This window comes from Geotrypetes seraphini, chromosome 16 (genome assembly GCF_902459505.1).
Source record: "Geotrypetes seraphini chromosome 16, aGeoSer1.1, whole genome shotgun sequence".
NCBI lineage: Eukaryota > Metazoa > Chordata > Amphibia > Gymnophiona > Dermophiidae > Geotrypetes > Geotrypetes seraphini.
The window spans coordinates 37421637-37448510 of NC_047099.1; the positions used below are offsets into that span (position 1 = coordinate 37421637).

At 47.8% G+C, this 26874-nt stretch overlaps 1 protein-coding gene across 2 annotated transcripts in view; it reads right to left on the bottom strand.

Annotated features, from left to right (window-relative positions):
- Positions 1 to 26874, bottom strand: part of LOC117350234 (dual specificity protein kinase CLK2) — an 82779-nt gene that overhangs the window by 43440 nt on the left and 12465 nt on the right. Inside the window, exons 3-13 of one of the 2 annotated variants that reach the window (XM_033924382.1) lie at positions 26327 to 26537; positions 24734 to 24827; positions 24159 to 24225; positions 22872 to 22988; positions 21915 to 22081; positions 21716 to 21810; positions 19730 to 19859; positions 19451 to 19533; positions 19114 to 19193; positions 18845 to 18935; positions 11183 to 11850 (exon numbers count right to left, since the gene is read on the bottom strand). In XM_033924382.1, the coding sequence (XP_033780273.1) occupies positions 11668 to 11850; positions 18845 to 18935; positions 19114 to 19193; positions 19451 to 19533; positions 19730 to 19859; positions 21716 to 21810; positions 21915 to 22081; positions 22872 to 22988; positions 24159 to 24225; positions 24734 to 24827; positions 26327 to 26537 (1318 nt within the window). In that variant the 3' untranslated portion in view covers positions 11183 to 11667. Of the gene's footprint in view, positions 11851 to 18844; positions 18936 to 19113; positions 19194 to 19450; positions 19534 to 19729; positions 19860 to 21715; positions 21811 to 21914; positions 22082 to 22871; positions 22989 to 24158; positions 24226 to 24733; positions 24828 to 26326; positions 26538 to 26874 lie in introns of those variants that run through there. The other variant, XM_033924384.1, reaches the window with a different exon arrangement.

Genomic DNA, 26874 nt, shown 5'->3' on the forward strand with positions numbered 1-26874 from the left:
TATCCCAGGACAAGCAGGCAGGTATTCTCACTAGTGGGTGACCTCCAAGCTAACCTCAGTGGGATGGAGGGGGAGTTGGCGACTTAAGAGAATAAATTTTTCAATACTGTTTGGCCAAACTGTCCATCCCGTCTGGAGAGGGTATCCAGACAATAATGTGAGGTGAATGTGTGAACCGAGGACCAGGTGGCAGCCTTGCAAATTTCCTCGATTGGTGTTGATCTGAGGAATGCTACTGAGGCTGCCATTGCTCTGACCTTATGGGCTGTGACCTTACAAGGAAGTGATAATCCAGCCTGGGCATAGCAGGAAGAGATACAAGCCGCCATCCAATTAGAGATGGTGCGCTTTGATACGGGTCTTCCCAACTTGTTAGGGTCGAAGGAGACAAAAAGTTGAGGAGTGGTTCTGTGTGGCTTGGTGCGATTCAGGTAGAAAGCCAAGGCACGTTTGCAGTCTAGAGTGTGAAGGGCCGATTCTCCGTGGTGAGAATGAGGCTTAGGGAAGAATACTGGAAGTACAATGGATTGGTTGAGATGAAATTCGGAGACCACCTTAGGCAGGAATTTCGGGTGAGTGCGGAGGACCACCTTGTCATGGTGGAATACTGTGAATGGTGGGTCCGCCATCAATGCCTGGAGTTCGCTGACTCTGCGAGCGGACGTAAGGGCTACAAGGAAAAGCACTTTCCAGGTGAGATACTTCAGAGGGGCCCTGTTGAGTGGTTCAAACGGGGGCTTCATGAGGTGGGAAAGGACTACATTGAGGTCCCAAACTACTGGGGGTGGTTTGAGAGGAGGGTTAACATGGAAGAGTCCTTTCATAAATCTGGCGACCACCGGATGGGCCGAGAGGGGTTTCCCTTGTAGGGGCTGGTGGAACGCCGCAATAGCGCTCAGATGGACTCGTATGGATGTGGACTTGAGCCCAGATTGAGATAGGTGTAGGAGATAGTCCAGCACGGAGGATAAGGAAGCTCGCTGAGGTTCCGTTGACTTAGAAACACACCATGAGGAGAATCTGGTCCATTTTTGGGAGTAGCATTGTCGAGTGGCGGGCTTCCTGGAAGCTTCCAAGACCTCCCTCACTTCTTGTGAGAATTGGTGGGGGGTTACGTTGAGAGGAACCAAGCTGTCAGGTGGAGAGACTGCAGGTTGGGATGAAGTAGTGATCCTTGATGTTGAGTAAGCAGTGAAGGAAACACTGGAAGTGGTACTGGTTCCCTGCTGCTGAGTTGAAGTAGGAGGGAGAACCAAGGTTGTCTGGGCCACCGAGGAGCTATTAGAATCATGGTGGCCCGTTCGAGTTTCAGCTTGACCAGAGTCTTCTGGATCAGCGGGAATGGTGGGAACGCATATAGAAATTGTTTCCCCCAGTTCAGTAGAAAAGCATCTGCCTCGAGGCGATGAGGAGTGTAGATCCTGGAGCAAAACTGAGGCAGTTTGGCGTTGTGGGGAGCCGCAAAGAGGTCTATCTGAGGCGTCCCCCATTGCGTGAAGATTTGGTGAAGGGGGCTGGAATGGAGAGTCCATTCGTGCGGTTGTAGCAGACGGCTTAGTTTGTCTGCTAAGACGTTGTTCTCCCCCTGGATGTATACTGCTCTGAGTAGGGTGTTGTGGCGCACCGCCCAGTCCCAGACTCGTAGAGCTTCCTGGCAAAGGAGGGCCGAGCCCGTGCCTCCTTGCTTGTTGATATAATACATGGCGGCCTGATTGTCTGTGCGAATGAGGATTACCATGTCGTGGAGTAGGTGTTGGAAAGCTTGGAGCGCATTGAAGATGGCTCTGAGTTCCAGTAGATTGATTTGGTGTAGTCTTTCCGCACTGGTCCAGAATCCTTGGGTGCGGAGACCCTCCAGGTGGGCCCCCCATGCGTAGTTCGACGAATCGGTTGTGAGAACTTTCTGATGGGGGGGAGAGTGCATCAGCAAACCTCTGGATAGATTCGAAGAGGTCATCCACCAAAGTAGAGACTGCCGAAGGGCAGGTGTGACTAAGATGCGTTTGGATAGTGGATCGGACGTTTGATTCCACTGTGATGCCAGGGTCCACTGGGGGATCCTGAGGTGGAGTCTGGCAAAGGGTGTCACATGTACTGTGGAGGCCATATGGCCCAGGAGCACCATCAGTTGTCTCGCCGGTAGGGTTTGGCGAGTAGACACCGACTGGCTGAGATGAAGAAGAGACTCCATGCGTTGCCGAGGCAGGAATGCTCGGAGTCGGGTGGTGTCCAGGACCGCTCCGATGAAGGGGAGGGACTGGGTGGGTTGTAGATGAGACTTGGAGAAGTTGATCTCGAAGCCCAAATTCTGGAGGAAGTAGGTTGTAGCCAAGGCCGCCGAAGTGACCTCTGGGGCTGACGGGGCCTTGATGAGCCAGTCGTCGAGGTATGGGAATACCTGTAGACCCCTGTCCCGGAGTGCTGCGGCCACTACCACCAGGCACTTTGTGAAGACTCTGGGGGACGAAGATAGGCCGAATGGTAGCACTCGATACTGTAGGTGCAGATTTCCCACCCGAAATCTGAGGAACTTTCGGGAGGCCGGGTGAATGGGGATGTGAGTGTAGGCCTCCTTGAGATCCAGGGAGCATAACCAGTCGTTCTGCTCGAGGAGGGGGTATAGAGAAGCCAAAGTCAACATGCGAAACTTCTCTTTGACCAGGAACTTGTTGAGGGCTCGAAGGTCTAAAATGGGTCGCAGGTCGCCCGTTTTCTTCGGGACGAGGAAGTACCGGGAGTAAAACCCTCGGTTCAATTGGTCTGACGGGACCGGCTCGACAGCCCGAAGCTGAAGTAAGGTTTGGACTTCCTGAAGAAGCAGGGCGGTCTGCGTCGAGCTTGAAGGATACTCTCTTGGAGGATGGTCCGGGGGGACCCGGTGGAATTGAAGAGAGTATCCTTCTCTTATGATGGTGAGGACCCATAGGTCCGTGGTTATGGCCTCCCATCGATGGTAAAAAAGATGGAGGCGGCCCCCTATGGGAGAGGCCGAGGTTATGCTCCCGGGGGGGGGGCGTCAAAAGGGCTGGGGAGCCTTAGGTACAGCCGGTGGCTGAGGTTTTTGATGAGACTTCTGGGGAGGTTGTCTCTTCGCAGGCTGTCTCGCAGCAGGCGTTTGTCTGGGCATGTAACGCCGCTGGTAAATCAGGGGTGGCCTGGAAGGTCGAGACTGTTGAGGTTTGGGTTTGGGCCGCAGGATGGATTGAAAGGATTTTTCATGATCCGACAGCTTCTTGGTAACAGTTTCGATAGACTCATCGAACAGGTCAGCTCCAGCACATGGTACGTTGGCGAGTCTGTCCTGTAGGTTGGGATCCATATCGATAGTACGGAGCCATGCCAGGCGACGCATAGCTACCGCGCTTGCGGCGGCGCGTGCCGAGAGTTCGAATGCATCGAAGGAGGATTGCATCAGCTGGAGGCGTAATTGGGAGAGGGAGGCTACCACTTCCTCGAACTCGAATCGAGCTTGGTTGTCTATGAACGGAGTGAACTTGCGGAGCACCGGCAAGAAGAACTCCAGATAGGAAGAGAAAAAGAAGTTGTAGTTTAGCACCCGTGACGCCATCATGGAGTTTTGGTAGAATTTTCTACCAAATTTGTCCATCGTTCTCCCCTCTCGGCCCGGCGGTACAGAGGCGTAGACCTGGGAGGGATGAGAGCGTTTAAGGGAGGACTCGACCAGTAGGGATTGGTGGGAGAGTTGAGGGCCCTCGAACCCTTTATGGTGCACGATGCGGTATCGAGCATCGAGTTTGCTGGGGATCGCCGGTATGGAATACGGCGTTTCGAAGCACTGCATGAAGGTCTGGTCCAGTAATTTATGCAAGGGGAGCCGAAGCGACTCCGTTGGAGGGTTAGGTAAATGCATGGTGTCCAGATACTCTTTGGAGTATCGGGAGCCCGTGTCAAGGGTCACATCCAGATCCTCCGCCATTTGTCGGAGGAATGATGAGAAGGACAATTGTTCCGCCAGCGTCGGTCTGTGGGACGGGCTGGAGGAGGAGGAGGCCTCCAGGTCCGTGGACATCGGGGAGTGACAAGGAGAATCGGGCACCAGTGTCTCCTCGTACTCCGGGCCCCTCGGGGGGGACACCTCTGATGAGGAGTATCCCCTACGTTGCAGTTTTTTCTGCGGTGACACCTCCGAATGGCGTGAGGAGTGCCAGGATGAGTGTCTCGATCGGTGCCCGTCTCGGTGGCGGGACGGGGATCGGGATCGTCTGTGCATCGCATGGTCTCCCGAGGCCCCCAAGTGGATAGGGCTGGAAGCAGTGGATCGCAACTGGGTTTGCGATGCGGGTTCTTGCGATGCTACCCAAGTCTGGTAAGGAGTACGGAAGAACTCTTCCTGACTATGCCCAGGGCTTCGAGTATCGATCGGAGGTCTGGTCCCATGTTGGCGCGGAGGCGTAATGGGTTCTAATGGCGGCATATCGGTAAGCGAGGCTTGCCGCGTGGGCATCGCCGCCCTCCCCCGTTCGTCCTCGTCGGTTGTCGAGGTCGAACGGTGTGGGGGAGGGGGAGGGGGCGGACCGCCCCTTTGGACCGGTACCGGGAGGTCACCCTGTATGGCAGCGATGAGCCCGGGTCCGATGGTCTGCATGAGCTCAACGAATTGAGCTTCCAGCACGGACCGTAGCGAAGCCGATAAGGAGGGATCCGCACCGAAAGGGGGTCCTCCTGCACGGACATCGCGCTCCTTCGAGGCCGAGTGCTTCTGCTTAGTAGCTTTCGGCACTTTGATGACCATTGGTGGCACTGTGGAAGGAAGAGGTACCTGAACCGAGGAGACCGGGGCAGGCACCGACGTCGAGCTCGTGGATGGTGTCGGGGTGAGCGATGCCGGTTTCACCACACTCGATGCAGGAGTGGTCGATGCCGGTTTCGCCCGAACCGGGGAGGTATCAGATGAAGTGGATGCTGAGGGATCCTTAGCTGCGTCCATCTTGAACATCAATTCCCACAATAGGCAACGCCGCTTGAATGAGCGTGCCGTAAGGGTAGAGCAAGGCCCGCACGATTTCGGGATGTGGTCAGGGCCCAAACACTGCAAACAGCGCCAGTGAGGGTCCGTGAGTGAAATCGCGCGTTGGCACTTGCTGCACTTTTTAAACCCGGTGATTGGCCGGGACATAGGCCGGAAAATCTCCGCCGCTAGGTCGAAGCCAGTGGGCCTGAGCCACGTGGCCGGCCCGTTCGACCTGCCGGAGGAAATAATCTTCTTTTTTTTTTTTTTTTTTTGAAAAAGAAAAGAACTGTTAACTGTAATTAAAAGAAAACGAAAACGCGGACAAGGAAGGCAAATTTAACTGAATTCAGCTAGCGCATGAAGAAGTTGAACTTCTCAGCTCCGCGGAAAAGAAAGAACTGAGGAGACACGCCCGGATCTCCGGGTAGGAAGGCACCGGCGCATGCGCGGTGCGGGCATCTAGAAACTTTAAGTTTCTACAAGCAACACGTGCTTGTGAGACGTCCGTACCGGGGCTCTGTCTGATGACATCACCCACTAGTGAGAATACCTGCCTGCTTGTCCTGGGATAAATAAAGATTAGGTTCTTACCTTGGTAATCTTCTTTCTTGTAGATGTGTCTAGTGGTCCTGAACACTAGGGTCTTATATCCTAGCCAGAACTTTGACAAGTTTTCTGCAAGCATGTTTTCCAACCCCTCCTCTGTCCCAGGGAGCTACTCCTGCCTCCACAGTTTGTACAAAAGCAATCGAGTAGCACTGATGGACACAATCTGATGAGGACCAGGCAGCACGGCTTCAGCAAAGCAAGATCTTGCTTGACAAACTTGCTGCACTTCTTCGAAGGAGTAAACAGGCATATAGACAAGGGTAACCCGGTTAACATTGTATATCTAGATTTTCAGAAGGCGTTTGACAAGGTTCCACATGAATGACTATTTTGAAAAATTGCGAGCCATGGAATCGAGGGTGAAATACTCATGTGGATTAAAATCTGGCTGACAGGAAACAAGAGTGGGGGTAAATGGACAATACTCGGACTGGAAAAGCATCATGTATGGAGTGCCAAAGGGTTCGGTGCTTGGACCCGTATTCTTCAACATATTTATAAACGACCTAGAAATTGGTACAAGTGAGGTGATTAAATTTGCAGACGATACAAACTTATTCAGAGTAGTTAAGACGGAGGATTGCGAAGACCTGCAATGTGATATAACACGCTTGAGAAATGGGCCACGACATGACAAATGAGATTTAACATGAATAAGTGTAAGGTGATGCATGTCGGTAACAAAAATCTTAAACACGAATACAGGATGTCCGGTGCAGTACTTGGAGAGAACCCCCCCCCCCCCCCCAGGAAAGAGACTTGGGAGTACTGGTCGACAAGTCAATGAAGCTGTCTGTGCAGTGGCGGCGAAAAGGGCAAACAGAATACTAGGAATGATTAAGAAGGGGATCACGAATAGATCAGAGAAGATTATCATGCCGCTGTACTGGGCCATAGTACACCCTCACCTGGAATACTGCATCCAGCACTGGTCGCCATTCATGAAAGGCTACTCGAAAGGATCCAGAGAAGAGCGACTAAAATGGTTAAAGGGCTAGAGGAGTTGCCGTACAGTGAGAGATTAGAGAAACTGGGCCTCTTCTCCCTTGAAAAGAGGAGACAGAGGGGACATGATAGAAACATTCAAGATAATGAACTGTTCACCCTCTCCTAGGTAGAGAGAACAAGAGGGCACTCTCTAAAGTTAAAAGGGGATAGATTCTGTACAAATGTAAGGAAGTTCTTCTTCACCAAGAGTGGTAGAAAACTGGAACGTTCTGTTAAAAGGGGAAAACACCCTCCAGGGATTCAAGACAAAGTTAGACAAGTTCCTGCTGAACCAGAACGTACGCAGGTAAGGCTAGTCTGTTAGGGCACTGGTCTTTGACCGAAGGGCCGCCGCGTGAGCAGACTGCTGGGCACAATGGACCACTGGTCTGACCCAGCAGCGGCAATTCTTATGTTCTTATAATAGGAAGGCGTAAAATGGGGAAATATCCCCAATACCACAATTTTGTTCTAATCTGTAACAATCCTAGGAAACAAAGACATTATTAGAACATTATAAAAGCCAAACTTATGCAACTAGCACAATGTACAGAGTTTGTATGGTCATGAGGAAATACTGAAAAATTATCTTTCTTTTGTTCTCAGATCCTCAGAAACAGAAATTCTTTAAATTCAGATTGATCCTAAGACAGAAGGGCAGGCAAAGCCTATACACAGGGCGGGGCGTCAGAACCACAAGACGCATCCTACAAGAAAGGTTACCGAAGTAAGAACCTTTCTAGTGCAACTTGTTTAGTAGTCCTGAATGTCAGGGACTTACCAAAACAGTCTCCAGAGTCTAGGATGATCCCGCTGCACCTGCCTTTAAGACGGAAGCCCCAAAGGTGGCATTCTTCCCAGTTGCTACATCCATCCTATAGAACCTGGTGAAGGTATGAAGGGTAGACCATGTAGACATTCCTAGTCAGCCCAAGAGGCAGCAACTCCTCTAGTGGAATGTGCTTTCAATGTGATCAGTGGTTGTTTACCACAGCCCACATACGTGGAAGAAATAGCCATTTTAATCCATCTGGAAATCGAGGCTTGAGACATCGGCCTCCCTTTTCTTGGCATGACTTGAGAGAACATAAACTTGATCCAAAAGGTGACTCAGTGGTAACTTTAAGGTACCAAAGAAGCACTTGCTTGACATCCAGCAAATACAACGCTTTATCCTTTTTCTTAGGCCCCATAGAATGAAAAGCAGGCAAACTAACTTCCTAACTGACATGGAAGACTGAGACTACCTTCGGTAAGAAAGACAGGACCGTGCATAGGGAGAGCCAAAGGAGGGAAGCCTGACTCTTTGCAGGAAGTGGAATCATCTTGGCAAGAGACTGATGCCAATGATCCCAGTACTTTAGGTGCCACTGTAAAGGCCTCATGTGGAGTCTTGTTTTTGACACTAGAGATATCTATGCTGCCATGTGACCCAAGAAATGTAAAATAATGCGAGCTGGCAAGGCTGGCAAATGCCTGAAGTGGTCCACCAGAGTGATGATGGATTGATGTCTGTCTCAAGAAAGATACGCCCTTGCAGTATTTGTGTCCAGAAGAGCTACGATAACATGAGGGAGCGAGTTGAGTCAGATTGGACTTTTGTTTCTGTACCTGTGGAGTTTGTTGAGCAATCCGTTGACGCTCCCAGCTGCAAGTTCCAACAACGCTCTTTCACTTTCCTTATTCAGTATCCCCTAATGCCAAAACTTGGATCCTTGTTGGGACCCTTTTCATAAATAAAGGTTATATATTTAAATAACATAAGAATAGCCTTACTGGGTCAGACTAATGGTCCATCAAGCTCAGTAGCACTGTGACCAATCCAGGTCCCTGGTACCTGGCTAAAACCCAAAGAGTAGCAACATTCCATGCTACCGATCCAGGGCAAGCAGTGGCTTCCCCCATGTCTTTCTCAATCAGACAATGGATTTTTCTTCCAGGAAATTGTCCAAACCCTTCTTAAAACCAGCTATGCTATCCGCTCTTACCACAAGCTTAACTATTCTGAGTGAAAAAATATTTCCTCCTATTGGTTTTTAAAGTATTTCCCTGTAATTTCATCGAGTGGCCCATAGTCTTTCTAATTTTTGACAGTGAAAAATCAATCCACTTGTACCCGTTCAACTCCACTCAGGATTTTATAGACTTCAATCATCATATCTCCCCTCAGCCGTCTCTTTTCCAAGCTGAAGAGCCCTAACCTTTTTAGTTTTTCCTCATACGAGAAGAGTTCCAACCCCTTTGCCATCTTGGTCGCTCTTCTTTGAACCTTTTCTAGTGCTGCTATATCTTTCTTTAGCTAAAGAGACCAGAATTGAATGCAATACTCCAGATGAGGTTGCACCATGGAGCGATAGAGGGGCATTATAACATTCTTAGTCTTGTTAACCATCCCTTTTTTAATAATTCCTAGCATCCTATTTGCTTTTTTGGGTGCTGCCGCACATTGGACGGTAGGTTTCATCGTATCGTCTATGACACCCAAATCCTTTTCTTGGGCGCTAACCCCCCAAGGTGGACCCTAGCATCCGGTAACTGTGATTTGTGTTATTCTTCCCAATCTGCATCACTTTGAATTTGTCCACATTAAATTTCATCTGCCACTTGGGACGTCCAGTCTTCCAATTTCCTACGGTCTGCCTGCAATTTTTTACAAACCGCAAAAGTTTTAAAAACTTTGAACAGTTTAGTGTCATCTGCAAATTTAATCACCTCCCTCGTCATTCAAATTTCCAAATCATTTATAAATAAGTTAAATAGCACCGGTATTACAGATTCCTGCGGCACACCACTATTTACTCTCCTCCATTGAGAAAAATGACCATTTAACCCTACCCTCCATTTCCTATCCGATAAATTCCTAATCCACAACTGAATCTTGCCGCCTATCCCATGACTTTAATTTTCTCAGAAGCCTTTCATGAGGAACTTTATCAACAGCTCTCTGAAAATCTAGATACACTATATCAACTGGCTCACCTTTATCCACACCTTCAAAGAAGTCAAACAAATTGGTGAGGCAAGATCTCCCTCGGCTGAACCCATGCTGACTCTCATCAAATCATGTTTGTCTATGTGTTCCACAATTTTATTTTTTATAATTGTTTCTACCATTTTGTCCGGCACTGAAGTCAGGCTTACTGGTCTGTAATTTCCCGATCTCCCCTGGAACCCTTTTAAAAAAATTGGCCAACATTGGCCACCCTCCAATCTTCAGGTACTAGACAGACAATTTTAGCAACAGGTTACACATCACTAACAGCAGGTCAGCAATTTCATGTCTGAGTTCTTTTAGTACCCCTGGGATGTATACCATCCAGTCCAAGTGATTTATCACATTTTAGCTTGTCGATTTGGCTCAGTACATCTTCCAGATTCACCGAGATTTTTCAGTTCCTCCATATCACCCCTCTTGAAAACCATTTCCGTTTCAAGTAGCTCTCTTACATCATCTTCCGTAAAAACCGAAGCAAATAATTAATTCTGTCTCTCCGCTATGGCCTTATCCTCCCTGAGCGCCCCTTTTGCTCCTTGATCATGCAACGGTCCCATGGATTCCCTCATAGGTTTTCTGCTTCTGATGTACCTACAAAAATTGTTAAGAGTTTTTGACCCTTTTGCAAATTTCTCTTCATATTCTTTCTTAGGTTTATCAATGGTTTGCATCTAACTTGCCAGTGCTTGTGCTTGTGTCTCTTCTTTCTTTGTTTTGTTTGCCTGTTTGTACAAGGCAAGTACTCTGTTTGTTTTGAGAATGTTAATGAGAAAGATGGGGATGTGTGAATTAGGGAAGAGGAATCTGATTTAACATGCTTTCCAGATACTGAACAAATGCAGTGAGAATAGAAGTCTGTAATCTAAAGCTTGCTAATGTCAATAAGAACTCTGCTTTAAAACTGCTGATAAGCAAAGCTAAGGCATTTTCCAAACGTTTCACTTTTCACACTAAAGAGACTATTTTGGGGGAAAGGAACTCCTTTCTTCTTAATTAAAGCATAAGTTCAGCCATGCTAAGCCAGGAGTTAAAAGCAAGCTAAGAACTGTTTGTGCCAAACCACTGGCTAAAGTGTGCTTAAAGACTACATAAAGAATCCAGAATTATTGGAGTTACTAAAAGAATCCAGGAAAGAATTCTATTTTGTGACTTTGATTTCATGAACTTGAACTGACTGGATGTGAAGTGATAACACCGTGTTTGTTTTGCTTGCATATCCCTGGAATTGGGACTGGATAAAAAAGCTTTATTTTTTAACCTAATGTTTTGATTTTTATTTTCAAATTATGCAATTATCATTCTGACCACTCTAGAGAACCGCTCGGCTGGGTAGTGATGAGGATTGAGGCCTGCCTATTGCTGACCTCAACTCCCTGCCACAATATATAAGAATCAGACTCGTATTCAATTATTTAACTGTTGTCCCCGACACAGGTGCGGCGTCACCGAAACATGTTGGAACATTATGTATAATTTGATTTTGAATTCTGGATATAGATATATTTGGAAAATTATTTTGAGTCTTACTCCTCCTTTTCTTCTTCTGTGTTCCAGGAGTGCACGTTTACTGTGCCCAATATTTAGAAGCAAAGCTAGAATTTATTAACTGACACAGGAAGTCACATTCTCATGTTTATTTTCACAAAGACTGTACAAAATGTTTATAAAACACTGGTGTGGGTAGATACATGGCATCCAATCCCCCCCAAGGACCCCCGACTTGACACTATGCAGAAAAAAATATGATCTGCAGGGGCAGTGTCCAGGCCTGATGGCAGCAGAGGTTCACACATACACAGAACAAGGTCAGTTCTTCAGGTATATTTACAACATGTTCACGTTTTCAAAATGGCAAGAAATTTTCATCTTTACATAATATGAATTTATATATCTCACATATTAACAGCTATACAAGGCAGCAGGTTTTTCTTCTTCCTTTGTATATAAACATATTTATATATATATAAAAAGCACCATAATCATACCACCAGCTGCCCCCTCCCATAGGTACAGCAGCTCTCTAGTCTTTTCCTTCATGAACACAGCCCAGCCAGTTTCTCTGGCCTGGCTTACTGCAGGCTCCTGGAGCTGGGGAAAGGCAACGTCACCGGCTGATGTCCCGGTTACCATCCCAAATCTTTGTGCTTGATTCCATTTTTAACGAGTCAAAGAAAGGGTGTTTCAATGATTCGGCCAGTGTGATGCGCCTGGAGGGCTCATACTCCAGCATGCCCTCAATCAGATCGAAGAGTTGGTGGTGCTCCTCTGCCTCTGACATCAGATACCTCTGCAAGGAGAGAGAAAGCAATGTTACTTACCGTAACAGTTGTTATCCAGGGACAGCAGGCAGCTATTCTCACTAGTGGGTGATGTCATCCGACAGAGCCCCGATACGGACATCTTGCAAGCATGTCTTGCTTGAAGAAACTCAGAAGTTTCGAGATGCCCGCACCGCGCATGCGCCAGTGCCTTCCCGCCCGATGTACCGGGCGCATCTCCTCAGTTCAGGTAGCTAGCCTGAGAAGCCAACCCAGGGGAGGTGGGTGGGACGTGAGAATAGCTGCCTGCTGTCCCTGGATAACAACTGTTACGGTAAGTAACATTGCTTTATCCCAGGACAAGCAGGCAGGTATTCTCACTAGTGGGTGACCTCCAAGCTAACCCCAATGGGATGGTGGGAGAGTTGGCAACTTAAGAGAACAAATTTTGTAACACTGTTTGGCCAAACTGTCCATCCCGTCTGGAGAAAGTATCCAGACAATAATGAGAGGTGAATGTATGAACCGAGGACCAAGTGGCAGCCTTACAAATCTCCTCAATCGGTGTCGATCTGAGGAAGGCTACAGAGGCTGCCATTGCTCTGACCTTATGGGCTGTGACCTTACAGGGAAGGGATAATCCAGCCTGGGCATAGCAGGAAGAGATACAAGCCGCCATCCAGTTGGAGATGGTGCGCTTCGATACCGGTCGTCCCAACTTGTTTGGATCAAAGGAGACGAAAAGTTGAGGAGCAGTTCTGTGTGGCTTTGTGCGATCCAAGTAGAAAGCTAGAGCACGTTTACAGTCCAGAGTGTGCAAAGCAGATTCCCCAGGATGAGAATGAGGCTTTGGAAAGAACACCGGAAGCACGATGGATTGGTTGATGTGAAATTCAGAGACCACTTTAGGTAAGAATTTTGGATGAGTACGGAGAACCACCTTGTCATGATGGAATACGGTGAACGGTGGATCCGCCACTAGGGCCTGAAGCTCACTGACCCGACGAGCTGACGTGAGGGCCACTAGAAAAACCACCTTCCAGGTGAGATACTTGAGTGGAGCCGTGTTGAGAGGTTTAAACGGAGGCTTCATAAGATGAGACAGGACAACATTGAGATCCCAAACCACAGGAGGAGGTTTGAGAGGAGGGTTGACATGAAAAAGTCCTTTCATAAATTTGGAAACCACAGGATGAGCAGACAAAGGTTTCCCTTGTAGAGGCTGATGGAAAGCCGCAATAGCACTCAGGTGGACTCGTATAGAGGTAGACTTGAGGCCAGACTGGGACAGGTGTAGAAGATAATCCAATACAGAAGATAGGGAAGCTCGCTGAGGTTCCGTGGCATTGGAAATACACCAGGAAGAGAATCTAGTCCATTTTTGGGAATAGCATTGTCGAGTAGCAGGCTTCCTGGAAGCCTCCAAGACCTCCCTCACTGCTTGAGAGAACTGGTGAGGAGTTATGTTGAAAGGAACCAAGCTGTCAGGTGGAGGGACTGCAGATTGGGATGAAGTAGTGAACCTTGATGTTGAGTGAGTAGTGAAGGAAACACTGGAAGAAGTACTGGCTCCCTGCTGCTGAGTTGAAGTAGAAGGGAGAACCAAGGTTGTCTGGGCCACCGAGGAGCAATCAGAATCATGGTGGCATGGTCTAATCTCAATTTGACTAGAGTCTTTTGAATGAGAGGAAAAGGAGGAAACGCATATAGGAAACGTTTGCTCCAATCCAGCAGAAAAGCATCTGCCTCTAGGCGATGAGGAGTGTAGATCCTGGAGCAAAATTGAGGCAGCTTGAAGTTGTGGGGGGCTGCAAAGAGGTCTATCTGAGGTGTCCCCCACTGAGCAAAGATCTGATGAAGGGGGTCGGAGTGGAGCGTCCATTCGTGAGGTTGAAGTAGACGACTCAATTTGTCTGCCAAGACGTTGTCCTTCCCCTGAATGTAGACTGCTCTGAGGAAGGTGTTGTGGCGAACCGCCCAATCCCAGACTCGAAGAGCTTCCTGACAAAGAGGGGCCGAGCCCGTGCCCCCTTGTTTGTTGACATAATACATGGCGACCTGATTGTCTGTGCGAATAAGGACCACCATGTCGTGAAGCAGATGTTGAAAAGCTTGGAGAGCATTGAAGATGGCCCTGAGCTCCAGAAGATTGATTTGATGGAGTCGTTCCGCACTGGTCCAGAACCCCTGAGTGCGAAGACCATCCAGATGGGCCCCCCATGCATAGTTCGATGAATCGGTCGTTAGAACTTTCTGATGGGGAGGAGAATGAAACAGCAAACCTCTGGATAGATTCGAAGAGGTCATCCACCAGAGAAGAGACTGCCGTAGAGCAGGAGTGACCACAATGTGACGAGATAACGGGTCGGACACCTGAGTCCACTGAGATGCCAGAGTCCATTGAGGGATCCTGAGATGTAGTCTGGCAAAAGGCGTCACATGAACTGTAGATGCCATGTGGCCTAAAAGGACCATCATGTGTCTCGCTGAGATGGATTGGCGAGAAGACACTGACTGGCAGAGTAGAAGGAGAGCATGTAAGCGTGGAGGAGGAAGGAATGCTCGAAGTTGAATGGTATCCAGGACAGCCCCTATGAAGGGGAGAGACTGGGTGGGCTGAAGATGGGACTTTGGAAAGTTGATCTCGAAGCCCAAGCTCTGCAGAAAACAAATGGTAGTCAAGGTCGCCGAAATGACCTTGGGAGCGGACGGGGCCTTGATGAGCCAGTCGTCGAGGTATGGGAACACCTGGAGACCCATGTTCCGGAGTGCAGCGGCCACCACTACCAGACACTTCGTGAAGACTCTGGGCGACGAAGATAGGCCGAAGGGAAGCACTCGATACTGCAGATGCAGATGTCCCACCCGGAATCTGAGGAACTTGCGGGAGGCCGGATGAATCGGGATGTGAGTGTAGGCCTCCTTGAGATCCAGAGAGCATAACCAATCGTTCTGCTCGATTAGGGGATAAAGAGAGGCAAGGGTCAGCATGCGGAACCGTTCCCTGACCAAAAACTTGTTGAGGACCCGAAGGTCCAAAATGGGACGCAGATCGCCCGTCTTCTTCGGGACCAGGAAGTACCGGGAGTAAAACCCCTGGTTTTGTTGATCCACCGGTACCGGCTCGACGGCCCGAAGCCGGAGCAAAGCCTGAGCTTCCTGGAGAAGAAGAGCGGTCTGTGTGGAGTTGGAAGGATACTCTCTTGGAGGATGGTCCGGGGGGACCCGTTGGAAATGAAGAGAGTATCCCTCTCTTACGATGGAGAGGACCCAGAGGTCCGTGGTGATCGCCTCCCATCGATGACAAAAATGATGGAGGCGACCCCCTATGGGAAAATATGGGGTAGACAGAACGAGATCGGTTATGCTCCCTGGAGGAGAGTCAAAAAGGCTGAGTAGCCTTGGGAGCAGCCGGCATCTGAGGCTTTTGCTGAGTCTTCTGAGGCGGCTGTCGCTTTGCAGGCTGTCTCGCAGGAGGGGCCTGCCTCGGTTGATAACGCCTTTGGTAGATTATAGGCGGTCTAGAAGGACGAGACTGTTGTGGTTTAGGCTTAGGCCTCATGATAGACTGGAAAGATTTTTCGTGGTCTGACAGTTTTTTAGTAACAGTCTCGACAGACTCATCGAACAGATCCGCTCCCGCACAAGGCACATTTGCAAGTCTGTCTTGGAGATTCGGATCCATATCAATGGTGCGAAGCCAAGCCAGTCGACGCATGGCGACCGAGCAGGCCGCAGCACGAGCCGAGAGCTCGAAAGCATCATAGGAGGATTGCATCAATTGGAGGCGCAACTGGGACAGGGTCGCCACCACCTCCTCAAACTCAAACCGAGCCTCAGCATCGATGAAAGGTGTGAACTTGCGGAGTACCGGCAAGAAAAAATCCAAATAGGACGAGAAGAAAAAATTGTAATTGAGCACTCGAGTCGCCATCATTGAATTTTGATAGATACGTCTACCAAACTTATCCATCGTTCTCCCTTCCCTGCCAGGAGGCACGGAAGCGTAGACTTGGGAGGGGTGCGAACGTTTAAGGGAAGACTCGACTAGGAGGGACTGATGAGAGAGTTGAGCTCCCTCAAACCCCTTGTGGTGCACGATGCGGTATCGAGCATCCAACTTGCTAGGTACCGCAGGTATGGAATACGGTGTCTCCAAACACCGCATGAGAGTCTGGTCAAGTAACTTATGCAGGGGAAGCCGAAGTGTCTCCGCCGGAGGATGAGGTAAATGCATGGTGTCCAGATACTCCTTAGAGTACTTCGACCCAGTATCTAAGGTCACATCCAAGTCATCCGCCATCTGTCTGAGAAAGGATGAAAAGGAAAGTTGGTCCGCCAAGGCCGGCCGGCGAGACGGACTAGAAGACGTGGAAGCCTCCGGTTCCAGGGAGAGCTGGGAGCGGCATGGAGAGTATGAGGTAGATGGTTCTTCATACTCCGGTCCCTCTGGCTGGGATAAATCTGAGGATGAGTATCCCATACGCTGCATTTTCTTCTGTGGAGACACCTCTGAATGACGCGAGGAGTGTCTAGAAGAATGTCGAGATCGATGCCCCTCCCGATGCCGGGATGGGGAACGTGATCTTCGATGCATCGATCGATCCCTTGAAGCCTCGAAGGAATGGATTGGACTCGATGCAGTGGAGCGCATGGGAGGCAACGATGCCGACTCACGCAGTGCCACCCAAGTCTGGTATGGAGTGCGAAAGAACTCCTCCTGCGATGCAGTATGCCCAGGACTCCGATTATCAGGGGCCGATGTAGTACCCTGGTGACGTGGAGGTGTAATGGGCTCTAAAGGCGGCATGTCAGAAAGGGAAGCCCGCCTAGTGGGTTCCGCCGCCCTCCGCCGCTCCCCCTCGTCGAGCAGGGAAATCGAACGACGAGGAGGAGGAGGAGGGGGCGGACCGCTCTCCGGGACCGGGACCGTAGTATCGCCCTGAATATTAGCGATAAGCCTCGGTCCCATCGTCCGCATGAGCTCAACAAATTGAGCTTCGAGCAGGGATTTAAGCGATGCCGATATGGAGGGATCCGCACCGAAAGGGGGTCCTCCTGCACGGTCATCGCGTTCCTTCGTGGTCGAGTGCTTCTGCTTGGTAGCTTTGGGCACTTTTATGACCACGGGAGGAACAGTGGAAGGCGGTACCTGAACCGAGGAGACGGGAGCAGGAACCGATGCTGAACTCGATGCAGAAGCCGGTGTGAACGATGCTGGCTTCACGATACTCGATGCATGAGTCGCAGATGCAGGCTTCGAACAGACCGGTGAAACATCTGTCGAGGTCGAAGCAGATGGCTCCTTAGAAGACTCCATCTTAAACATGGACTCCCAAAGTAAGCAGCGCCGTTTAAAAGAGCGCGCTGTGAGCGTGGAACAAGGCCGGCACGATTTCGGAACGTGTTCTGGACCAAGACACTGAAGACAGCGCCGGTGTGGGTCCGTCAACGAAATCGCACGCTGGCACTTGCTGCACTTTTTAAAACCGGTGATAGGCCGGGACATAGGCCGGAAAAGTGACGTTGCTAGGTCGAAGGAGCTAGGTCGCAGCCACGAGGCCGGCCCGGCCGAACCGCCGGACGAAATAATTGTAACTTTTTTTTTTTTTTTTTTTTAAATAGAAATAAAAGTCAAAGAAAGTAAGTAAAACAATAAAACGCGGGGAAAGAAGGCAAAATACTGAAATTTCAGTCAGCGCAGAATTGAAGAGAACTTCTCAGCTCCGCGGAAAGAAAAGAACTGAGGAGACGCGCCCGGTACATCGGGCGGGAAGGCACTGGCGCATGCGCGGTGCGGGCATCTCGAAACTTCTGAGTTTCTTCAAGCAAGACATGCTTGCAAGATGTCCGTATCGGGGCTCTGTCGGATGACATCACCCACTAGTGAGAATACCTGCCTGCTTGTCCTGGGATAAGGGATTAACAGTCCTGAGGGGCAAAGCAATCATACATGCTCATGGTATAGTGATTCAGCCCCTCAAGCATCAAAGAGAAAGGATACTAAAAAAAAAACCCCAAATGACTGCTTCAGGTGCAATCTGACAAACTCTGGAAAGTTTGAAGCTTAATATCAATATCTAAATTTCACCAATCCTACATTACGTAGGTATTTAAACGTCTCTATCATATCTCCCCCTCTCCCGCTTAATAAGAACATAAGCAATGCCTCCGCTGGGTCAGACCCGAGGTCCATCGTGCCCAGCAGTCCGCTCACGCGGCGGCCCAACAGGTCTAGGACCTGCACAGTAATCTTCTATCTATACCCTTCTATCCCCTTTTCCAGCAGGAAAATGTCCAATCCTTTCTTGAACCCCAGTACTGTATTCTGCCCTATTACGTCCTCTGGAAGCGCATTCCAGGTGTCAACCACACGTTGGGTAAAGAACTTCCTAGCATTTGTTTTGAGTCTGTCCCCTTTCAACTTCTCCGAATGCCCTCTTGTTCTTTTATTTTTCGAAAGTTTGAAGAATTTGTCCCTCTCTACTCTCTCTATGCCCTTCAAGATCTTGTACGTCTCTATCATATCCCCTCTAAGTCTCCTCTTCTCCAGGGAAAAGAGTCCTCCAAAGCTTCCTCCAAAGTATACAGGTTGAGATCTTTAAGTCTGTCCCTATACGCCTTTTCATGAAGACCACATACCATTTTAGTAGCCTTCCTCTGGACCGACTCCATCCTTTTTATATCTTTTTGAAGGTGCGGCCTCCAGAATTGTACACAATATTCTAAATGAGGTCTCATCAAAGTCTTATACAGGGGCATCAATGCCTCCTTTTTCCTACTGGCCATACCACTGAACACTGGGTTACCCAAAACCAATATTTCTCACCTCAACCCCAAACTTCCTAACTGATCCTGGTCTAAGTGGCCTCCCTACCCAGTGTCAGGACCTCACCCAGAATGCACAAAAGAATGGAATGCAGCTATACTGGACTGAGCACTGGTACCAGCCCCCGTCTCCACTCTACAGATGAGAAACTTGCCCCTAGCACAGTGCGCAGTCCTTTCACCAAAGATACTTACCCGCAAGGGCTTACAGTTCTCTCGTACATATCTGCCTGCAGAAGTGTTCTCATCCCAGTCCAAACGGCAATGATAGAAATATTTCTGTTTCCTGTTGAGGAAGAAAAAGAGTCCATGATTTTCAAAAGAAGGAAGTAAAAGGGGGGAGGGCAGTAAAAGCCTGCCGTCACCCATCTGCAACAACAGATTCAATTTTTAAACAAAAGCTTTTCCATTTCTGCAAGATTAAACAAATTCATCAGCAGGATGGAAACTAGCCACACACTCACCTCGTCTTCCGAATCATTCGGGATGGAATGGGACCCAGAATTCTTTCCATCATGGCCAGATGCTCCCTGTTATCGTGGGTCTGAAAAAGAAGGTGAAAGCATGGAAGGTTGGTGCTACCCTCTCAATGTGCGTCATGCAAAGAGGTCAAGGAATGTGCTATGTCTAGGCTTCATTGCCTCCCGGCAGAATAACACCACAAAAAGCATACACTGACCACACCAGGTAGCAGGAAACAATGGATTTGAGAAACAGGTCACAGATCAAGGAGTCGAACCGAAAACTTCAGGGAAGACAGCGAGACTCAAGAAAGCAAGAACATTCTGAACAGAGACTCACCTGAAATAGGGTAAAACCGACATAATATTCAAATACAATGCAGCCGATGCTCCACACATCACACGGCTGTGCCCATCCCAACTCTGCAAGAAAGAAAATAAATAAAAGCCTGCATGTCTACTCAAGAATATACTCAGCTCCTGAGAATCACTCCAAGCATCAGTGGCACTGGTGTTCTTTCTGAAGCTGAGGAACCCAAAAAGGGCTCTGCCCAACACAGTCCATAGCTATGGTATCAGTTCTGGGGCCCTGGACTCTGCATCAGCTTTAGCAACGTACCCAGGATAACCTCAGGAGCTCTGTAGTGCCTTGTAGACACGATTGTGCTGTGATGCTCATGATCAAATGTGGCACTTCCAAAATCCACCACTCTGACAGCTGTGTTCTTCACATTCCGCTCATCTTTCTTCTTGCAGGCAGTGGAGGGGAGGGGAGGAAAGAGAACATAAGAGCGTAAGAGTTGCCATACTGGGACAGGTACCGTTCCAGCAGTGGCCAACCCAGGTCCCAAAAGTACCTAGCTAGATCCCAAGTAGTAAAAACACATTTTATGCTGCTTATCCTAGGAATAAGCAGTGGATTTCCCCAAGCCATCTCAATGGCTTATACACTTTTGTTTTAGGAAATTATCTAAACCTTTTTGAAACCTTGCTAAGCTAACTGCTTTCACCACATTCTCCGGCAACAAATTCCAGAGTTTAATTAAAACGCTGACTGAAAAAATATTCTCTCCATTTTGTTTCAAATCTACTACTACTTATTTCTATAGCACTACCAGACACATGCAGCACTGTACATTAAACCCACAAGAGAGAGTCCCTGCTCAAAAGAGCTTACAATCTAATTATGACAGGAAAACAGGACAAAAAAGGTGAATCTATACATGCTGCTCAGGTAGGGAATGACAAACAGATATATATGGGTGCTTTGCGGACTGGAGTTAGGATTTGAAAGCAGCTTCAAGAAAGTAGGCTTTAAGCATGGATTTGAATATGGCCAGAGATGGAGCCTGATGTACCGAGTCAGGCAGTTTGTTCTAGACCAGGGCTGCCCAAGTCTGGTCCTCGAGATCTACAGGCAGGCCACATTTTCAGTATATCCACAATGAATTTGCATGAGAGAGATTTGCCTGCCCTGCCTTCTTGGTATGCAAATCTCTCTCATGCATGTTCACTGTGGATTTCCTGAAAACCTGGCCTGCCAGTAGATCTCGAGGACCGGACTTGGGCAGCCCTGTTCTAGACATATGGCACAGCAAAGTAGAAAGGATGGAGTCAGGAGTTGACAGTAGAGAAGTATACAGATAAGAGAGTCTAATTTGATGAGCGGAGTGCCTGGGTGGGAGGAGGGGAAAGATGAGAGATACCGAAGTGCTGTGGAGCGAATATACTTGTAAGTCAGTAAGAGGAGTTTGAACTGTATGCAGAAATGAATAAGGAGCCAATGAAGTGCCTTGAGGGAAGGGGTAATGTGGGCATAGCGACATTGGTGGAATGTGAGGCAAACAGCAGAGTTCTGAACAGATTGAAGGGGAAAGAGATGGTTTAGTGGAAGACCTGTAAGAAGCAAGTTGATTACAGGAATGAGCATATCAGTCCAGTGCTGAAATGATTACACTGGTTGCCGATTGAAATGAGGATGGAGTATAAGGTTTTGATGAATGTGCACCAGGTGATCTATGGGGTGGCCCCCCTAGTACCTAACTCAAGTGTTGAAACACGATCTCAACTACCACGACCCCCCCCCCATCTGCCCAGACCGCCTATCAATACTGTATCTTCCCCGAGCCATCTCTTCTCCAAGATGAAGAGTCCTAGCCACTTTAGCCTTTCCTCATAGGGAAGTCGTCCCATCCCTTTTAACATTTTCATTGCCCTTCTCTGTACCTTTTTTGATATACAGCGACCAAAATTGCACACAGTGGCCACACCATAGAGCGCTATAAAGGCATTATAACATTCTCATCTCTGTTTGCCATTCCTTTCCTGATAATTCCTAACATTCTATTTGCTTTCTTAGCCGCTGCACACTGAGCTGAGGGTTTCAACGTATGCTTCATGCAAAGCAGGCGATGGAGAACCAACGTACTCACATATCACACTTTTATCAACTGCTGAAGTACTATAGTGAACATTAACAGAACATTTCAGAGACTATGATCATACACCATATACCCTGGCTTAGGGGTGAGGTTCATTACTGTCATGGTATGCATTTGGAGGGAACAGGGAGCCCTATTCTGGACAGAAAGCTGCAGTAGCTCACCTTTTCCATGCTGTAGGTCAGCTGGTAATCAGCGCTCACAAATAAGATATTTTCCGGTTTGAGGTCTGTATGAGTCAGCTTGTTGTCATGAAGAACTAGAGATGGCAGTCAAAAAAATGAGAGCGGGCACGTGAGTATTAACCCTGGTCCACTTGCATCAACACCAAAACAAAGTGAAGAGAGAAACCTTCACACTTACACTTCACGGCCTGGCACAGTTGATATGCCATGTGCCGTACTTGGTGGAGGGGGTAAGGCAGGTAGTTGTTATCTTTCAGAAAGTCGAAAGTGCTGAGGCCTAACAGCTCAAAAGAGATGCACATGTGGCCGTGGTAATCAAACCAGTCAAACATCTTCACACACAAGCTGATGGATGTGAGGGAATAAGAGGGGAAGAGAGAAAGCAGACATATAACTGAGGTCAGGTTGTGGTTACAAATTTCACTGTATCTTATCTCAGCCTAGCAGAATTTTTCATATTCCAACAATATTGCACAATTTGAATGGAGAGGGGCCCAAGACTCAATTCCACTTGCACCATCCACTACATTCTCTTTACACCCTAGGTAATTATTTGGTCACTCTGGCCATTGCAAGGACTGCCCCCTGGAAAACATCTTCCAAACTGACCATTTTCTCTCTCTCTCTCACAAATGCCCCAGATTTCACTGGGGCCTGACATTTTTGTCAAGTCCCTCCCCTCCCACATCTCTACAAAATATGCCAGAGAATAAAATAGTACAACATAGAAACATGATAGCAGATAAAGGCCAAATGGTCCATCTAGTCTGCCCAACCACAGCATTCACTATCTCCTCTCCCTAAGAGATCCCACGTGCCAATCCCAGCCCCTTTTGAATTCAGACACAGTTTTGTCTTCACCACCTCTTCTGGGAAACTGTTCCATGTATCTACCATCCTTTTTGTAAAAAAGTATTTCCTTAGATTATTCTTGAGCCTATTACCTCTCAACTACATCCTATGCCCTCTCATTCCGGAGCTTTCTTTCAAATGAAAGACTCGCCTCATGCGCAGATCAGGTAGTCTCTTGTATAAGTCAAGGACATTCTAAACCTTGTACTGACATATGCAAAGAGAGTCTGCCCTTAGATCAACCTCTCAAAAATAAAACCGATTCTGGAGAACTGTCACTTACTGCTTGTTATCAGGATCCTTCTCGTTGATTTTCTCCAATACGTTGATCTCGAGACGAGCGGCCTCCTTGTACTTCTCCACATTTTTGATAATTTTTAAGGCTACTCTTGCACCACTTCTGAATGGAGTCAGGGGGGAGATAAATAACAGGCATATTCCATATCAGTGAAGTATAGTGGAAGAGTGCTTTAAGTCTCTCACAGGACAATCATAGGATTATGCACCATGATCAGTGAAATACACCTGTGTTTTAATGGTGCAGCAATCATTCCACAGAGGAATGGGACGATTCATGGCGGCCGTTTCATCACGGCTGCGATGTAACAGCCACAATGAATTATCCCATTATAGGGAGGCTGGGTTTCAGAGACACCCCAGCCATGCGTCAAGCTGCAGAAAGCTGTCAGTTCTTTCCCCCTTCCAAGGGCCTGGGCTTCTTACCAGTCACCACCGCAGTGATGCCCCAGCTCCAGCCCTCTCCCTGGGTCCGCCAGCCACAATACAGCAGCTCCAGCAGTTTCTCTCCTCAGGACCCAGGATCCCCACCAGTCACCGTCACCTGCTTTCTAGCCTTGCCCAACGGCCTGCTGCTCTGGAGCCGATGCTTGGAGATCTAATTTTTTTGGGGGTGGTGTCAATTGCTCCCCAAAACGCTGAATCAGATTCAGCGAGGCCAATTCATTGCACTGAAATGGCTGCAATGAATCGTCCTAGACCCATTCCACAGCCCCAGGAATCATATGGTGACAAGTATATGGGATTGGAGGTTGAAGAACAAATTAAAAATCACACTTTACACCAAAAATTATAAAGGTCTCCTTCAGGTAAAAGAAATTAGGAACAGTGCTACTGAAGACAAGCCCATGAGATAATCTGTGCCCAGCTCTGTTGAGGAGCCAGAGATGGGCTAAAATGGCCCCATCAAAGCAAGAGGACCTGGATTGGCCATTGTAAAGATGAGACCATTGGTCTGACCCAGTAAGACTATTTTTATGTTCTTATGGCCAGTGAGGCAACAAAAACAAGACACTGGGCAGTACTTCCAAGGCTGTAACATTTGCCAGTACTGATACAGATGTGGGACTCAAAGCCAAGAGCAAAGTGTAGCTTTTCGGAGAAGCTGTTGCTCTGGCTCACCATTAGTCTTCCACTGTAGAAGTGGAGAAGCAAAATGGAAATAAAATCCAGCCCCACCCCCTCCCATTAGTGCAATCACACACAAAATTGCCTTTGGCTTACTTCTCCGAACTGGCCCAGGGAATACTGCTATACCTTCCCCCTGGCTTACCTGCGGTGGTCTATACATTGAACTACTCTTCCAAACGTCCCTTCCCCAAGGGTGCTAACAATTTCATCTGAGAAAGAAAAAAAGGGAAGAGAATGAAAGACTGTCTTAGTGGAAGAAACCTGAAAGTGGCTATAAAAAAAATTAAAATGAAAAAATAAAATAAAATAAAATTATATATATGGAAAAAAAAAAAAAAAAAAAAAAAAAGGTCAAAGGTTTCTAAAGCAGCACCCAACAATGTCAAAAGTCATGGCTGCCAGTGACATAAAGGTACATCTCAAGCAGAGGGTACAAAAAGAGAAAAAAAGCCATCTGCCGAGATAACTGCTCAACATTTTCCTTTACCTAGCACAGAATGCAAATATTACAAAACAAGGTATTCTTAAAGAAAAAAAGGAAAGGAGAGGAGGGAGGAAGAAGGGGCTGTACTGAAGTTTTATATATATATATATATATTAAAAAAAAAGAAAAAAAACAAAATGGAAAGAAACTACAGACAGGTCTGAAACTTTCTTTTGCATTTTTTTGGGATCTTAACTAAAGAGCTAAATTAATGTTACGATTTGGCTGTGTACATCTTTCTTGTAGACAGTCGCCGATGTGATACACCAGATGACCTTCTTCGTCGTCTTCCACACTCTTGACCCTCCTGCTGCTCTGCCGACTCCGCTGTTGGTCCCCCGGGAGCCCCCCATCATTCCAGGCAAAACAGGACATTCGGCAATCGCCAGCCAATCAGATTTTCAAAACCAGCGCCGTAGCCAGTGGTCACGTTTGGTTGGTTTGGAAATTCACATGGTTGTTTGAGGAAGAGGAGGGTGTGCAGTTGATTCCCAGCCAATTCATACGGCACATAGGAATACATAACGATAGGGATATTGCAAGGGAACAGGTCAAGATACAGTACACTAACTCAGAAATTAAAAAAACCGAAAAAGAAACAAAAACAAAGAAAAGAAAAACAATGCTGCCTAACCAAAAAATCAAACAAAATAAAGGAACGAAGCCTATCGAGGGCCCACCCCAACTCGCTGCAGAAAGGATTATCTGTATTACAGGGTGATGCCTCCCCCCGTGATCCATATCAGCCGGAGGAGAGGACTCCTTGTTAAGGCGTACCTAGCACTCACGTGCACAGTGGCACACCAAGAAGTTCTGCAAGGGTTCCACAATAAGCCCCACAAATGCCAAGGGGCTTCTAATGGTAATGAGCCATTCAGTCAATGGCATCTCCCCATCTCTTACTGTGGAGCATTGGGGGTGCAGCTGGACCCTGTGGGCAGGGGCAGAAGAGCCTTTTTTTATTTTTGTTTTAAGAATTCTAATTAAGTAGCTAGAAATATTTAACCTGCGATGCCTCCGATTGCCTGGCACTATATACATCATGTATGTTTGGCACATTGTCCCTCATAAGAGACCTGCCAACAACCCATATAAAACCTCAAAATAGCACCTGACACCACAGGAGGGAGCAAAATGCATCACCTTGTGTGTGGTCAACATGCAGCAGATAATAACTATCTACTATCAAACCCTTTTACTAGAAACTTCTCCCTATCAGCACCCAAGGCATAAGGTCCCCTAGCCAAATAACCCAATGAATGTTAAAGGAGGTAACCTGGATCTAGTCTACTGTCTCCAACTGACGGTGGAGGATCTAGCCCACTTGTCTGACATGGATAAGGAATGTAGATTTTAGCAGACTTGAGCCAATACAGGATCTAAACTTAAAGAGGCCCAGATCGAGGACCCAATACTGCACATGTAAGCTATGACCCCCTAAAACTTCTTCTGATGCCCAGGCAGTGCACAACACAGGCTACATCTCTTTCCCTATCACAAGGGCCATATTTAGTATGCAAAGGGTTGCAGAGGTACATGGAAACGGGGGTTTATTCTTCTTAAAGGAACAGCTCTTGGATGCATCACTAAGTATTCCGGAGCCCGATAAACCACTAAAACCACCACTCAAGAAACTCAAGTCACAGTATTCAAATTCACATGCAGCAACATTTGTCAAAACTTCTTTGAAACATTTCACAAGTTTGTAACAAAAATACAAAGAGAGAGAGAGAAAAAAAAAATTGTGTGTTTAACTTACCAAGTCTTCAAGAACCTTTGACAGAAAAGTGACTTATCGTTAAGGTGCAATTGGGCTGAATACTCACCGATGAGGACAGGCTAAATGACCTGGTTCTTTGCCTTCGCCGCCTGTGCTTACGCCGGCTGCTTTTGCAGCTCCTGTAGCTGTCATCCCGGCCACGCCGGTGCTCTGCTTCGTAGTAGGCGTCACCCTGGTTGCGGCTGTACTCATCCCGTCGATAGCCATCACAGAAGCGTCTATCACGTGCCCTCCTGTCCGACGAGTGGCCATCACAGCTGAAACCAGAAGAAGCCGATCACTACAAAGAGATCCCAGTGCCAATGCTAGCGGCAGCAGAACCTGTCCAGTGTGACAACCTGTTCATTTTTTCCTCCAACAGAATTATGTATCATTTGTGTCTATCTCTTCTACTTTTCTGTGAAAAATCCCCACAATCTGTACTTATATGCCTTCTACAGATACTTGCAGCCTGCCAAACACTGCTGGGATTCCTTTGCATCAAATAAACTGCCAGCACCATAAACTAGGAAACAGCCTTGTTTCTACATAAGGAAGCAATGCTGTTCTTGAGATCCCACATCGAGCACAGGGTTGTTGTTTTTGGATAGTAGG